At 38.5% G+C, this 17,232-nt stretch overlaps 1 protein-coding gene across 1 annotated transcript in view; it reads left to right on the forward strand.

Annotated features, from left to right (window-relative positions):
- Window positions 1-15,550, forward strand: part of TRIM55 (tripartite motif containing 55) — a 53,464-nt gene extending 37,914 nt beyond the window's left edge. The window contains exon 10 of the mRNA XM_042465492.1: window positions 14,513-15,550. Within this exon, the coding sequence (XP_042321426.1) occupies window positions 14,513-14,632 (120 nt within the window). The 3' untranslated portion in view covers window positions 14,633-15,550. The remainder of the gene's footprint in view (window positions 1-14,512) is intronic.
- Window positions 15,551-17,232: the final 1,682 nt, after the last annotated feature.

Here is a 17,232-nt window from a genome sequence, read left to right on the forward strand (position 1 = left end):
ATAATAATAATAATAATAATAATAATAATAATAATAATAATAATAATTTTAGCCTGTCTCTCCCTACGGATTGAGGCAGGTTACAATAAAAAGGATAAAATACATAGTACAAAGTAATAATAAATTAAACAATACCATAGTAGTTTATGTCCTCATCCCCTTCCCCACGACCACTCCCTTCTCCTTTTGTGTCGTGTCTTTTTAGATTGTAAGCCTTAGGGCAGGGAACCGTCCAATTAAAAAGATTGTATGTACAGCGCTGTGTAAATTTACAGCGCTTTATAAATAAAGGTTAATAATAATAATAATAATAATAATAATAATAATAATAATGTCTGCCACATACAAATAAATAGATATAGTTTTCAGCATTAACATGAAAAATGTGTCTCTAAGAGAGAGAGAATATATCAAGCATCCAGGAACTCTGCATTATGTTAAATCTCAGACAATTGCTACTTATGTAGATGTACTTTAAGTGCACAGTAGCTAATAAGATCATTAAGGAGATGAGACTGAAAGATCAGACTGTGAATTAATGCCATGCTACATCAGAGTCTCAAGTGATAAACTGTGATTATATTATTTTAGTTCCTCCTCTAAATTGCAGTATTTTAGTTCTTGGGATCATCTGGAGTTAGTTCAGTGCTTAATGGAAATTTCAGCGTCTAGTTTTGAAAACTGGTTTTCAAGACTTCCAGCCTTTTCAGTACTGAATCCAGCAGAAAAGGTAAAAGTGTGTGCTTTATTTTTTGGCAGATGAATACTCTATGTGTCAGATGAGATTACTCATATACAGAATTGGAAATGTACTGAAGTCAAAACTAGATTATAAAATCAAAGATGGATTTAAAAATCATACTGAATTATGTTCAGGGAATGACCAAATTCCTGATGGGTAAATTATACTTTCTCTTTTGCCAGCATTCATACATAAACACATGCACTCACATTGCTGCTCACCTCATGTGATACTGATCTTGAAATTGCGTGTGGGTATGGGTGTGTGCCATCAAGTCTTCTGTTAAGTTATGGTGACCCCATGAATTTCATAAGGTTTTCTTAGGCAAGGAATACTCAGATGTGGTTTTGTCAGTTCCTTCCTCTGAAATACAGCCTATAGCTCCTGGTATTCATTGGCAGTCCAATTCTAATCAGAGCTGCTCCTTTTTAGCATTCAAGATCAGATGGAATCTGGTGCCCTCAGGGTATTTAGAACATAATTTTGAACATTATGTTGCCCAGTTGGAAACTGTTTTGTATACATAGTTGTATACTACACTACATAGTTTGATAATTGGATACCACTGATCTTGAATATTATGATAAGAATGTAGTGCTGAATACAAAAACTTTGGCAAATTAAAAATCCATGTTCAAGCAATAACTTTTTTGAAACATGTAATATGCATGGTATTGGTGGTAACATTTCAGGATCTTCAGATCCTTTTTGGAGACATTTATTACAAAAAGTAAGGAGGAAAGAAAATGTAATTGGAAAGTGACAAGGGTTCAGTCTGTAGAGTACAGCAGAGCTCTATTTGTCTACTTTTCTTGTTTGTAATTTGTCTCAGATGTTGACTAATTCAGCATGTGTGAAATGTTTTACCTACTAGGTACAGGGATTTAAAAAAGATAGATCAAAGCATTTCTTTCTGTTCAAATTAGAATCTGTCTTCCCCCCCCCCAACACACACACACACACACACACACACACACACAGAGTGCATTTGATGGGCTTGTGCCAGCTAGAGGGATCCTTAGTGCATTTTGATAGTAGTTGTAAGGGCAGAATAGGAAGAAGTTCACAACCAACCAGACTTCCTTCCTCCACACTTTACATTACAATATTCAGCTTATTTTTGAAACAATATTCTAGGTAGTCTGGAGAAACAGGAAACCATTTTGCACACTGTCTTACTTCATGTTTGTACCACATTATGAACAAATGTCACATTACATGCAAACTGGTTTAATGCCTGATGGCCCTTGTAAAGCTTTACAAAGCCATATAGGAGGCGGTGATGGCGAAGTCTTCCAGATTAGGTTGTTTTTAGTGATCTCTGCAGCATCACTGTACCTGTTACTGCATGTGGACATATGCAGGAAGGTGGAGGCACTTCACTTTTTCCCTACTTGCTGTTTGCTCCTCAAAAATGTTCCTAATTTCTTAAAGAAATACTGTACAAATGTGGACTTGCCCTTAAAGACACACATGAACATTGGATCTTTCAAGAAGGGGGAACTAATAAATAGGTGGGCAGAAGACCAATCTGAACAAGGAAAGTTAAGATGGAGAAAATGTTATATGTTTTCAAAGGGACTGCTGTTTTTGTCTATGTCACAATAAATAAATAATACAAAGCCTGTAGCACCTTTGAGACTGAGAAAAATACATTTCTAACGTAAGCTTTTGCAGTTCTAGAAATTTTCTCTTTTGGTAGCAATTGAGAGTCCACTTCACAGTAATAATGCAAACTATTTATCGGAATAAAACACATAAACTCTTATTGGTTACAACCTAACAGGTTTGGCCCCAGCTTGGGTCCAAATCCAGATATCAGTTGACCTGCATGCCAACTGATGGAAACCAATCTTCCAGCCATTTTTCTGGATATAGATACAAATTTATTCAGTTTACATACTGGGTATACCTCCAGAATGACAGATGAAGGATTCCACTTGTCACTTGTCAATGGGCAAAGACATATTCTCCACGAAGACATATTCTCCTGAGTAGAACATGGTCCCAGTTGCCCACTCTCCCAATAGGCCAATGGACTCCCAACTGGCTCTGACAGCTGCCCAGACTGCATCTCCCCCCCAACTGCATCCAGCCCCCTTGATAAAACTGACCAAGACTGTAACAAAATAATTCACATATGACACAGAACAAAGCCACAAAACTCTGAACAAGAACAGAGGGAGGGAGGCAATGGAGGTTGCCATCTAGTTGGGATGCAGGCAAGAGTAAATCTAATACTCTGATTTTGGCTTCCCCGATCCCACCTTCTAGCCAACTATGTTGGGCCTGATTGGCTAGTTTCCCTATGGTTCCTCAGAATCCATGGAAACTTTGCAGGCTCCTGGGAAGGGGAAAGCATATAGGGTTTGAAAAGGGTTGGGCTGCCTCAACATGAACCATAAATGGAGCTCTACTTTTTTCTCAGTCTCAAAGTTGCCATAGGATTTCTTTATATCTTTGTATAAGTTTTTATAAGTTGCATGTGTGTGTTTGTACCTAACAATGTTTTTGTTTGTTTGTTTGTTTGTTTGTTTATAAAATTATTTATTTATAAATATTTATACCTCATCCTATATGAAGAGATTAATGTAATTCAGCATATATTTAAAATCCAAAAGTCTACTTCTAGGGTATTTCTTTTTAATTTAGCTTTCTGTTTTAATTTCTGGAAACTGCCTATGTGATTCAATAACACCAGTGATGAGCTGTTGTAATGACAAAACATTCTGTAAGATTCTCTGGCAATGCTATTGCTGTAATTAATTTTGCCAGTTATTTCCTTCCCCTAGCATTTAATAGTCATACATACAGACTATATTCTGAGTCATGGGGTACCTTCTGGAAGGCTTTTTCTAGCAATCATGTCTCAGAATAATACAAGACAGTGATTTCCTGTATTCAAATGAAAGCACAGCCAGGTTGACCTTGCTTTTATATTTTACTCCACTGAAAATTGGAAAATGCTTAAATCCTGGTCTCTGTTTAATTGCCTCCTTAAAATAGATTATCATCCTCTAAGTCAAATATCATTCTTCACAAATTGCTAGGTTGGCTGGGGAGATGGGAATTGTGGTCTAACAACATAGCAATAGCAAGTACATTTCTATACCGCTTACCAATGTACTAAGTGATTTACAATGTGTAAGCTAACTGCCACCAACAAGCTGGGTACTCATTTTAGCGACCTACAGAAGGATGCCAAGCTGAGTCAACCCAGAGCCCCCAGCTGGTATTGAACTCGCAACCTTGTGGTTTTGTGAGTGAGTGGCTGCAGTACAGGCATTTAACCACTTCACCACCAGGGCTCATCTGAAAAGCCTCATAATTCCCACCCTTGCTCTAAGCAATTTTTAAACCTAAGGAAACTTGCATGTCTTCCTGTTCAAAACCTCTCGCTACACAATCAGTAATTCTTTTGCAGCAGTGTGCAATGTACAATTAATGGACATTGCAATTATTGGACATTTTATTTTCCATTTTCTAGCTTCCACAATCATGTTATCCCTCCAAAAAAAGGTGCATTGTTTCGAGGGCCATTGCATGTTCAAATATTCAAAGCACTTTTTAAAAATTAATGACACTGGAGCACTCAGAGGTGACACAGATGGTCTCTTGAAATTGTTTGCACAAATGTCGAGAGTGTTGGTTAGATATGACACTTCTACTGATAAACATTCCTACCCCTCTCTCCTCCCCAGGTTGCACCATTTCATAAACATTTATTTTAGTTATTTTTTTCTTTGGAGGTTGGATCTTTTCCCTGCACAACTCCTGTATGGAAACACACATCTAATTTGACTTAGATTTGACTAATTTTTTAAATGGGGTAATTAATCATTTTTTGTACTTTGTATTTTTATATTTACTGTGTGCAAATAGGTGTAATGAACCATGATTAACTGAAACGTCAATTGTAGACATATTGCAGAATGGCAAGTATGCACTTGTAGCATACTTCCTGTGCACAACAGTTCCAGAGCTAGAGGAAAAGTGACAAATATAGGATGTACTTCCCAAAATGAATCTATCCTCAATTTTTCCCCCCTTTGAGCTACAGAGTAGAAGTATCAAGGAAATAAAATCAAATTAAGATCCTTGCTTTTTCTGGCACTGTATAAAAAGAAATCCTGCTTATTTTCACTTTTCATTTTCTTTATTATGTAACCATCCACAAAAATCCAGACAGATTTGTCCATGGCATTGTGTTTTTGACAGAACAATTCAACTTTTGTTGAAGCAGGGTATAAATGTAAGGGTAGGCAGAAATCCAAGCCTTGAGACCCACACACACATACAGTTTGAGTCTCCCTTATCTGGAATTAAGAAACCTCAAATACATCAAAATCCAATATTGTCTACATGGATAACTGAGATAGTGACATTTTTTTTATTTTTAATGGTTTAATGTATACAAACTTTGTTTCATGCACAAAATTATTAAGAATTACCTTCAAGCTATGTATATAAGGCATATACAAAATATAAATGAGGGTCTCATCTCCAAGATCTCATTATATATATGCAAATACTTTTTTTAAAAAAAAAAATCCAAACCCAAAAATCTGAAATCCAAAACACTTCTGGTCTAAGGCATTTTGGATCTCGGAGACTCAACGCAATTTAGAAACAGCTAGAAAGGAAGGTAAATAAAAATGTTGACATTGTGCAATGAACTCTTTCCAAGTACTACTGAATGACTTTGAGGAATCAGAATGTGCTGATGGGACTGATGTTTCAATACGATGTTCTATTTATGGAGCTCTTACAGAAAGGAGCTGGCTTCCATAGCAAGTGCAGTGTGTCCATAGTTGTTATGCGCTCTGTGTTGCATATTTATAATAACTCAGCTAAGTCATCCATTCATGATCAAGTGACACATGTATACAAACCCCACAAATTATGCAGGCCTTGTTACCTGATCCAATGAGTTTATGGTTCAAACTCTGCCATGAGTCATAATCTTAAATGGTATTGGGTCTCATTCATCAGATCCTTTCAAATAACAATCTATACTTTAAAGTGATGTCTGTTTCTTAAGTGGTACACTTAGATTTTGCTCTGTGTCACAGCAAGAATCTCTGCCCTTCTCTGCCAGGAGGAGAGAAAGTTTGTCTAGTAACTCTTTGAAATCACACAGCTTAGAGATCTTTCCTTTCCTTACTACTTTTTTAATTACAGTATTGTTAAACAAAATGGGAATGAGTGAGTATAAAGTAAGCTTTTCCACACTCAGCAGTTGCTCTGTATTATTTTTAACACAAAAGTTTATGCTTGCAGTGCATCTGTATCTCTAGGAAAGCAGCTAAATAACAATAGGTATATCTGAGTTTTAAAACGAATGGGTGGTTTGGTTTGATTGATTACATAAATTCAGTGCTAGTAAATATTTTTACATGAAAAATCTAGAGAGACCCAATTACAGTACTTTTAAGAGAATGTGATAGATTTGCATCATTTCTATCCACGAAAATGATTTCCTATCAGTATATTTCATAAGGCTACATTCAGCTACTATGATGTAATCCAATCCTGATTGAAAATGTCTTGGAGTAGCATCACATCTCATGCGGTCTCAGGTGTTCACTTAGTGCAAGAGATGTGGAGAACTAAAGCCAAGCTAGAGCCCTGTTTCAGTCTTGCTGTCCAGCATTATAAAGAAACATTTTAATTTTGTGGGAGGGCTCCTGTTAGAACAGCGGTGCACAACTTGTGATTTGTTTGAGCATTTGTATGCATATTTAGCTCCCAGCCAGCACTGTATGTGGCCCTGGGGGCTGAAAAGCTTTTGCATCTCTTCTTTAGAAGAGCCATTGAATTGTAGGAATAAAGAATGCACATTAACTGACTGAAAATATTTGTATGGATCACCAGGGTTTCCCAGTGCAATTCTCCAAATGCTCTCTCTCCCAAAACCTCAAATTAAAAAAGTTATGTTCTCTCTCTGCTCTGCTACATTCACATAAAGGATCCACAAGTAGATGTTTTTGTTTAGTTCTACTTGGTTTGAGTGATTCTGAGTTCTCTGCTTGTCCTGTGAGAAACTAATCGGAGTATCAAAGCTTGGAACTGATTTTTGTTTTGTTTTTAAGCGCCAAAATTCCCCAGGCAGCATAATCATATAATCCATACTTTTTGTACTATGTAGAGATATAGCAGGCAAGCGCTGTTGATCAAGTCTTGCCTCCCTGTTTACACTTGAACTCACAAAACCTCCTACAGTTGATCTGGCATGATATGTTGATCTGGCATGATATGCATAGTGAGTCATGGGATACTTGTTATGCCCCTTGCTGATTGTTGCTCAGGTGTTTCCCTCAGTTGAAAGTCATCCCTGTGCAACAAGATGTTTTTAGGAGGCTTTATCATATTCTTGTACACCATTCTAAGAATAATGCACTGGAAGTGAAAGGATCTAGAGGAAACATTTCACTTGGGTTTTGCTGGTAATTTTCTGTAAAGCCACTGAGAAAGATTAGAAGTGTAATGATTTTTTTCCAGGTGAGCCCCAAGGAACTTCCACACTATGCAAAAAAGAGAGAGGGGCTTTCTTAAGGTTCTCCTTCTGCTTTAAAAAAAAATGAGTTTATCCGTTAGTATAACCTTTCTAAAGTAAACTTGGCATTATATCCTTCAGGGAACTTACCCAGCCTACACATAAAGAGAACGCTGAATTCATTTGCTCAAGATTATTTTTGGAATTGTTAACATTGTGTGAAATAAACAGCATTACATTATCTTTTGCCACATAGCTCTAATTGTAACAGAATGAAAATCTATTTTGGTGAGACATTCAGTCCCCAAGGGCGCGAAAAGTTCACGGAAGACCACCTTTCTGAGAAGTGAACAGCTAATGTTATGATGGATGGAGTTTGCTGCTGCATATTTTACTGCCTACAGTTATGTAGTTAAACAATTCATTTCAGAAGAAAAGAATTTCACTTGGCTCCTAGAGAATTAAAAATAGGCATAAGAAAAGGCAACTTTGAGCTGGTAGCTATATTGTTATGATAAAAGTTGACAGCTGTAGGAAGTTTTGGTGAAGGAATGATACCATATTACAAAGTAAACATACAGCTTTAGAGAAAGTTGAAATTATTTTAAAATAACACATCCTTAAGTTTTCACTTCCCTCTAAATGTTAAGAACATCCTATAACTTTAAGGATACATAATTAACAGATACTGCATTCTTTAAAGGAGAAGAGATAAAATTGGCACATTTGATTTCAAAACAATGAGCCCTAGATCTGAAAGTTTGCAAATACTGAGTTTTTAAAATCTGTGCTTTAAAAACTTAAATACAGATTGTGAGTGTGAATTTTGGATGCAGGAAACCAAAAGTGGTAGGTGAGACTCAAATTTCAGTAGCAAAATGTGATTGTTTTTAAATTCATAAACTGTTTTTAAATTCAACATTTTCCGAAGACCTAATTTTATTTTAAATAAGGAAAACATAATTTTCAGATAAGCAAAATATTTTTAAGAGTAGGCTTTCCTTTTCTCCTTAAGTATTAATACAAAACAGAGTAACCTTTCTGCTTCAGTGATGCTACGTATCTTTATTGTGAAAATGTTGATTTCAGGTGTTCTAAAATAATTTCTTCCATTATTGTGTCATGTTTGGTTTGTCTTCAGTAAATGGAGCACATGCATTTCCTCTTTCCCAACCCCCACCCCCTTCTGATCTTCTGATCTCCCTACCTAATTAACATTGTGTCATCGTTGGTATTCTTCTTCTCCCCCCCCCACAATTTACCCCCTATCATTCACTCACTCACTCACTCACTCACTCACTCACTCACTCACTCACTCAATATGTGGAGATCTCATGCACTCCTTCCTCCCTCAATCCCCCTGATCATTCACTCACTCATGTGGAGATCTGCAAGGAATATATGGGGAGAATCAAGGGGAGAGGGTGCATGAGATCTCTACATGAGCGAGTGAATGATGGGGAGGATCAGCAAAGGGAAGAGTAAAACCAAAGATGTGTAATGCTGATGGGGGGGCAGTGTTGTGGGAGGATCGGGGGGGCAGGGGAAGAGTAAAAACAGTAAAAGCAAACAACACTAGGGCAGGAGGGGAGAAAGAGGAAGGCATTTGCTTTTACTTTTTTTACTCTTCCCTTGGTCAACCCCCCCCCCCAATCTAATAGCCTCATCTAATCCCTCACCACTGATTTTATAGCTGAACATTTTCATAAATAAAAGATAACTAAGGCCTGTTACAGACTGCCAAAATAAAGCTGCTTCGGGTCTCTTTGGAGGTATGCTTTTTAAATGATGCATGCACCCTAAGAATCCGGAAGCTACACCAAAGCTGCACTCCAGCGCTTAGGAATGGAGTGTGGCTTTGGCGCAACCTCCAGACTCTTAGGACCCATGCATCATTTAAACAGCATACCTCCAAAGAGACCCAAAGCAGCTTTATTTTGGCAGTCTGTAACAGGCCTAAAATACAATTTCATTTTTTCTTTCTCTGTCATGTGTGTATATTTAAAATTCTCTCACTCACTCACTGGGGTGACAAAAGGGAAAAGGGGATTGGATGGGGTGGCATCCAGTTAGTGGAAGGTGGCCTAGATTGACAGGCAAACAATAACAGCTGTTGGTTGATAAGTGATGCATACTGGGTAGGAAAAACATAGTGGTGCAGACATGGCCATGTGGCCAAAAATAATGCAAAAGAGAGGACCTTACACTGAAGTGAGTTCACCAGGGGAGAAAATGTGTGGCCAGTTAGGCTGTGTTTGTTAGTATGTGTTGTGAATGGGGTCACTGCAGGCTCATTGTGAACCAGGAAAATGCAAGATGAGGCTGATTTTAACCCCTTTGGTTAGTGTAGACAAACTCTTAGTCTGAACCCAACAGTATTTTTTGTAATGAATAGTATAATGAATCATCTAAATAAATAATGTGAACTAGTTGTCCCTCAGTTTTTATTTTGTTTTCAAAGAAGAGAATAACACAACCAGTTGATAACTTGAGTGTTTTAAAGGTTTAATGAATGTTGTTTATGCTTTGCAGCCGTCTCATATTCAGTGGTGTGGAATAGCTTCAGCATGGAAATCAACACATCTCTTTGTAGTCAGGTTCTACATTTGGGGCGCCTATTCTGTTTTATAGCCTAGGAGCCAGTGATCAGAGTTTGTGCAATGTTACATTTTGGACTACAAGTCCCAGAATCTCCCACGTATGGGTCTGGGGCCAACTTGGCTGGGGGTTTTGAGAGCTGTGGTGCAAAAAGGTACTTTTCCAAGCTCCAGGCAAGTAGAGTTTGGGGCACATTCCTGCAGCCTCTTGTGCTGACAGATCCCACTTCATGTGATCAGTCAATTAAGTAAACTTATTATGTGATGCTCTTGACTGTATTCTACCTAAGGGTCAGCCCTACCAATAGATACATTGAGATATCAGATACTTTGAGGCAGCAGATTTGGGGTATCAAGGAAGGGCAATAAGCTGTTATTTAATTTATTATTATTTTCTTTAACTTCCAAAGAGAGGTTGCTGAGGATACCAAAGTGCTTCAGGTACCAAAGTACCTTGACTACCCTTGGGTACTATGTAACTTGGATTGTAGGGGTTAGGGCTACCATTTACTGCTGCTCTGCTTAAGGCAGAGAGATTCATATGTTGATTTGTAACAGGAGTTTGGTCTGAAGGCACATGATACAACAACTTTGATGAAGCTGAGCATGCCCCTATGTTGGGAAGACTGCCTGGGAATCTATGTGTGCTGTCTTGAGTTCTATTGAAGAAAGAGGGAGAATAGAATAATATGGTCAAAATTCTGTTTGCCAGTGTATCAACATTGGAGGAGGAAGAGAAGGGAGAGTAATGTTAGAAGAAAAGGGGGTCTGCAAATGGTGCAATTGTAAGCCTGAGGGCAGGGAACCGTCTAATTAAAAATAATAATTGTAAGCCGCTCGTGGAACTCTTGTGCTGCAACAAACTACAGTTCCCAGAATTACATAGCACTGAGCCATGAAAGTTGAAGTGGTGTCAAACCGGACTATTTATGCAGTACAGATGAAGCCAGAGACACCTTTCACTGCCATCCCCCTGTTACTCTCATTCTTTCATTTTGTTGTTTTTTTTTAAAAAAAAAAGACATGCCAACATAGGTCAGACTTCTGCTAGTGTAAGCTACCAACAGGATTCCAGCCTATATTAGTAATTCACATATTAAATTGGGGGGGGGGGATTTTCTGTGGTGAATAGAACATCTAGATTTGCTTACACAGTTTGTTACTGACTGAGATCAAAAGTTGGCTCAGTGAAAATAGAGTTTTGTTGGCTGAGACTCTCAGCTGTTGTGGCTATAAGGAAGTTCTGAGTTCTTCAATCCCTACCTTTTCAAGGGCTGATAACTCCAGAGGTGATACTGTGGGGATGCTTTCTTCTGTAGGACATGGTACTGAGCAGTCCATAATATCAATTAATTACAAATATATAGACAGAGCAGAGTAGAAGCAAAGAGGCTTTTAAAAGAGCAACTGACCCATGCAATAACAGATTTAACCCCATCCAACTGAAAATAACACTTTTCTCAGTATCAGATTTAAGTTTCATGAAGGCTAAAACAGAGTCTTCATTGAGAACTTTGGGTCAGTATTTGGAGAAAGGGGACAGGAGGGCTCACTCCTTTTTACTTCTTTCTGTTTCTGGCAGTACTTCTGACAGCTAACAGCTTCCATTCTCCTTTCAGAGGTTGTGTCAGAAGCAGAGCAGTTGTATCAGTAAAGCAGTGTCTACACACGTTGTATGCCTTCAGATCTTTTCTAATTTATGACTCTAAGGTGAACTTATCACCAAGCTTTCTTGACAAAATTTGTTCACTTGCCTTCTTCTGAGAGGGTGTGACTTGCCCCAGGTCACCCAGTGGGTTTCCATGACAGAGTAAAGACTTGAACCTGGTTTCCTGGAGCCAGTATGGTGTAGTGCTTTGAGTGTTGGACCAGGTTTGATATCCAGCTCGGCTGTGAAACTCACTGGGTGACCTTGGTCATGTCACATGCTCTCAGCCTCAGGGGAAGGCAATGGCAAACCTCCTCTGAACAAACCTTGCCTAGAAAACCCCATGATAAGTTTGCCTTAGGATTGCCATAAATCGGAAATGACTTAAAGGCACACAACAATTCCTAGTCCCAGTCCAACATTCTAACCAGTATACCAAACTGGCTCTCATCTTCACATAGTGGGCCAATTTAGAGAAAGCTATAGGTCAGATATCTTCAGAAATATGGTTTATCAGTTATGAACAACATGCTGGTGCACTCTGCCTGATCACATCTGCTTGCAGCAGGAGCTGGTGAACAAACTGTCGAGTGAAACTCTGTGCTTTGTTTATTATTTTATTCAAATACAGCTGCTTTCTCTTCTCTGGTTTTCTTCTTTCCAGACAAATTGTATCTTATGTTTTAGGTTTGTTTCTCTGGTTCATTGGCAGAGGGGACAAATCATAGAGGGATACATGCCTATATTTGGACTACGTGTTAAATTGTGGAGCGCTCTGTGCTTTATACCACCAGTTTATTCCACAGGATTTATTTTCCCAGTCTTGAAAATGAACAAAATGACTTTGATAATAAACAGTGATATCATATTTCCCAAATTTAGCGATCACCAGAGATTACATCTCACAAAGTGACTAGGGATTATGGGAGTAGTTCTATAAATCTGGATGCCTTCAAGATGGGGAAGGCCAAGCTAAACAATATCATCTTCATAGGGGATGTAGCTTGTTTTTTCCGCTAAGGTCTTGATTCCCCCATTAATATCTTATCCCTTTCTCAGTAATCAAAATTGCCCAACTCATAACAGCTGCCAGGTTCAGGTACACATATTCAGCCTTAGCACTGACAAACAATGTGGGGCTCAGCATTATATGCTTAAGTGTATAATTAAGTCCCACCATTTGAAAATCAGTGCTTCTAAATATACAGATTTGTACTTTACATATTGTATCATCACTTCAAAAGCATAATCAATATTAGGATAATACTTGCTTTTTAGAGATGGTTTCCCCCAATCCCAAAATTAAGTTGCATAGTGCAAAAAATCAATTTATGGCTTGACTTATTTACAGCAAAGAATCTGGCCCTTGAAAGATGACCAAAAACTCTGGTTAGATAGAAGCAAATGAACTACATTTTTCACATCTACTAGGCAACTGGATTTGTCATGCAATTGTGTGATTTTGTCCAAACAGCATGCTTCTAAGTCAACTAATATCTAACAAATCATCATTCCTCACTAATTCAAGTAGGACATTTAATATTATGTATTTAAAGAAGATGGTTAGAACATGCCCAACAAGCCTCTAGCCCATACCCTCTAGCAATTCATTATAAGCCATCTATAATGAAAGCTGTATATGTTTATGTTTTGTGAAGGTGTTATAAATGCTTGAGGTAGTAAAATAATGAAAGCACAGTTTATCCTCTGTGATAAAGTGCAACATGCTTTTGTACGAGCATGAAGGATGCAACCTTGTATACTGCAAATCTTTCTGGCCCCAGTCCTGTTGGCTCCACAAGTAACATAAAAACATTAGCATAAGAAAAAGGCTGTGGGTGCACCAGCAATAAAGAATGGGAGAATTCAGTAGAAATGGTGGCAGGAAAATGTTGCTGGCTTCATACTGCCCAATTCCCAAATGGCCAGTTACTAGAAGGAGTTATTGGAGACAAGGCATTCGGGAAGGAATGGCTTAGTTGATCACCTGTCCTGTGGTCTCCCTCTATGAACACAGAGAACATTCAACTGCATGTGCAAAGATCATGGTGCAGTATAGACCAACAGGATTCAGTTTTTAGTATGCTTTGAGTTTAGAGGAAATTAGAGAAATACTTCTGTTATGTGCATCCTAAGGGTGCATCTACATTGTAAAAATAATGCATTTGACACCACTTTATGTGCTCTAACTCCATCCTATAGACTCTTAGGATCTGTAGTTTTACAAGGTCTTTCACCTTTTCTGCCAAAGTGATGGTGCTGGTGCCTAAACAAACTACAACTCCCAGGATTCTCTAGGATGGAGCCATGGCAGCTAAAATGGTTTCAAACTGCATTACTTTTACAGTGTATATGCACCATGGGTTAAGATAAAAAGGATGCGTGGTTGGCTATTGCTGTATAAACAGCAGAACAAAGGTGGTATATCAACTTAAGCAGTACAAAAACATAAGGACCTGATTAGTATTAGTATTTCTGACTAGTGTAGACCTATTGAACCAATTGGATTTACCAATACACTGACTCAGCATTCAACAATTGATTCACTGAGTTTGCTCTAGTTGTGACTACCCAGCAGGATTCTGGGCCAGATCTACGAAAATTTAGCTTTCCTTCCAGGTGTTCAAAGAGAATGGCAAAAATTTGCATTGTTCTGTCCAAATGTCCAAATAACGGGGTTCTTACTAGGCTCTTACACAGAAAAACTGGGGCAGTTTGTGCTTTGAAAGGAACAGAGCCATGTGTCTAGACCCATATATATAGGTCTTGTCCTTCCAAAGCATTATCTGACACAGTTCTCCTAATGACCCCCTAAATGGAAATTGTGTCAAACCCCACAGTATCACAATCTCATGTATCTCAGTGGGGCTTCTGCTATCCAATTTTAAAGACTTCATATTGTTTGTATACTCTGCTTTCACAGCAATCAAATTATTTTTGATGGAACTAAAATAGTCAGTAGAGATAGCTACAGTTTCAAAAGGTGAGTTTTCGGTTCGCTTTGTGAATATTTATTTTTCCCCCACCAGACTGGGTCTGAAGCATCCCCTCCAGGGCAAGTGGAAGGACAGCCTAGGAGCAATGAAAGAGTTGATGAGCCAGCTCGCCATGTCTTCTCTTTCTCCTGGTTGAACTCTCTGAATGAATGATGACTCCAGCAGCAGGCCTCTGGAGGGACTCATAGGCAGCAAAGCAATGTGTCTCAAAGTGATAACAAGCAGGACATTTGAAGAAAATGGTGGATCAGATTTTGTCCCTTCGCATTAGATCTGACTCCTCTGAGATTTTCAGAAGCAGCTCCACAATTTGAGAAAGGGGATGGGGCCAAAAAAAACAATAAGGATCAATTGCTAATAAAATGAACTGAAGACCAAGTTCATATCAGCTTTTGAGGTAATGACAGATAACATCTGATAATCTTATTAACTGTCTAGCTGACATCCACATATGAGTACTCTGTTTGATGGGGCTTTATGTGACAGATAATCTATGATGCAAACAAGCATGATAATTTCAATTGATCCTGAGTCTGCTTAAGCAAAATTAATGTCAAAAAGGAATGTGTTTAAAAGAAAACAGGACAATACTGTTGTAACAAGTAACATGTTAAAATCACTATATTCACCCATTTGTAAATGTCTTGGGCATTTTCTTAGTTTTATGGAAGTGATTTATCAGCATTCTTGTATAAAATACCTGCCATGTCTTTATTAAAGCCATTATTACTGTTAATAAACTTCTCAATACTCAGGAAGTCTCTTCACCCAACCAATTGTGGCAGATCTTCAGTTAGAATTCCTAACTGTAACTTTTCAGTAGGTCATGGCTGCTTCTGATGCACAGCGTTTGGCAAGACAGCCAGTCATGCAGCATGATAGATGTGATCCTACTACTGAACATATGAGATGACACACACCTGGCCCCCTCACCACCAACCAGCAATAAATTCATTCACTAATCCACAGCAGTTTTCCAGACATTGAAAAAGATGCATGCTACCTTCTTTCTGCGTTCATGTTGTTCCTTTCTTCTTTGTAAATTATTGTTGCTATTAATAAAGATTTTTCTGGGGAAGAAGAAAGTGAAAGAATGTCTTAGAAGGGAATACTGTGTCTCCCATATATGGGCCTATATTAGCTCCTCCCAGGTCCAGAATAGCTGGAATTGCATTAGTTGAACCTCTACCCAGCAGTCAATCCCAACATCTTGGCCTACGCCGACTTTGGTTGGGGAGATTTATCTATGCTTACATTTATATTTACATCTATACTTGTATAAGATTTCATTGTTATTCCTGTTATGTGCCTTCAAGTTGCTTCTGGTGTATGGACACCCTAAGGCGAACTAGCATGGCGTAGTGGTTTGAGATTAGACCACAATTCAACCGACTAAGCTTTTATTTAGCTTAGTCAGTTTTAATATGTAGTTTTTAATCTTACATTGTTTAATCTTGTTTTAAGGGGGGGTATTATGTATATATGGATGTATTTTAACCTGTTGTACGCCGCTTTGATTGCCTGGCAAAAAGCGGGATAGAAATTTAAAAATTATTTTATTATTATTATTATTATTATTATTATTATTTACAATTCCCCACTCGGCCATGGAAACCCACTGGGTGATCTCAGGGGAAGGAAACCTCCTCTGAACAAATCTAGCCAAGAAAACCCCATAATAGGTCCACACTAGGGTTGCCATAAGTGAGAAACAACTTGAAGGCACACAAAACACAACACACACACACACACAATGCGAACCTAGCGCAGGGTTTTTTTTCATAAGTTTCTTCATAGATGAGGTTGCCATTGCCATCCTCTGAAGGTGAGAGAATGTGACTTGCCCAGGGTCACCCAGTGGGTTCCCATGGCTGAGTGGGATTCAAATCCTGGTCTTCAGAGTCATAGTCCAACATTCAAACCACTCCACGGTGCTCTGGCTATAAAGGAGGTGACGTGTCCATGTCTCTGTACCCCCAAGGAAGGCCAAATGCAGGGGACAGTAGAATTTCAGTAACACTTTTTTCCTGGGGATCATCATCTTTGGTCTTTTGAAAAGGCATTTTTGGCAGCTTACAGACTAGAGAGGCAGATTTAGGATCCCCACACAGGTAAGCAAGAGGGATGACAGGCAGGGGCTGTGTTCTTTCTCATCCCTACGTGGCAGAAGAAAGCCATTCAAATGTTGGGGATTACTTCCAAATAAGTATGGGCCTGAATAGAATCATAGGATCATAGTGTTGGAAGACACCTCAAGGGCCATTCAGTCCAACACCCTGTCATGCAGGAACTCACAATCAAAACATCTGTAACAGATGGCCATCTAGTCTCTGTTTAAAGACCAGCAAAGAAGGAGGAATATGGAGTTTATCACACATGAGGAATTTCTCTTAATTTCAAATGAAAAGAAAGTGGGACCAGAACGCATTCACGTGAATTCGCTAGTTCAGTGAATTTACGTGAATTCAAATTGTGTTTGAACTGACTTCCCATTTCTTGAAAATAGCTTGCCATTGCCTGAAATTGCATGTGGTAGTCTATCACGCAATAACGTGAAAGCCCGTGATTGCGTTTGGACTGACTTCCCATTGCCCAAAATTGCCTGTGGTAGTCTATCATGCAATAACGTTAAAACCCATGATTGCGTTCAGATTGCCATTGGATTATACTTCCAATTTCCCTTGTCTGATAAACTCCTTCATCTTGGGGGCTGTCAAGCGTCCTTCCCAAGTAGCCCTTGAGAATTGAGGACT

The sequence above is a fragment of the Sceloporus undulatus genome, chromosome 4 (assembly GCF_019175285.1).
Source record: "Sceloporus undulatus isolate JIND9_A2432 ecotype Alabama chromosome 4, SceUnd_v1.1, whole genome shotgun sequence".
Taxonomy (NCBI): Eukaryota; Metazoa; Chordata; class Lepidosauria; order Squamata; family Phrynosomatidae; genus Sceloporus; species Sceloporus undulatus.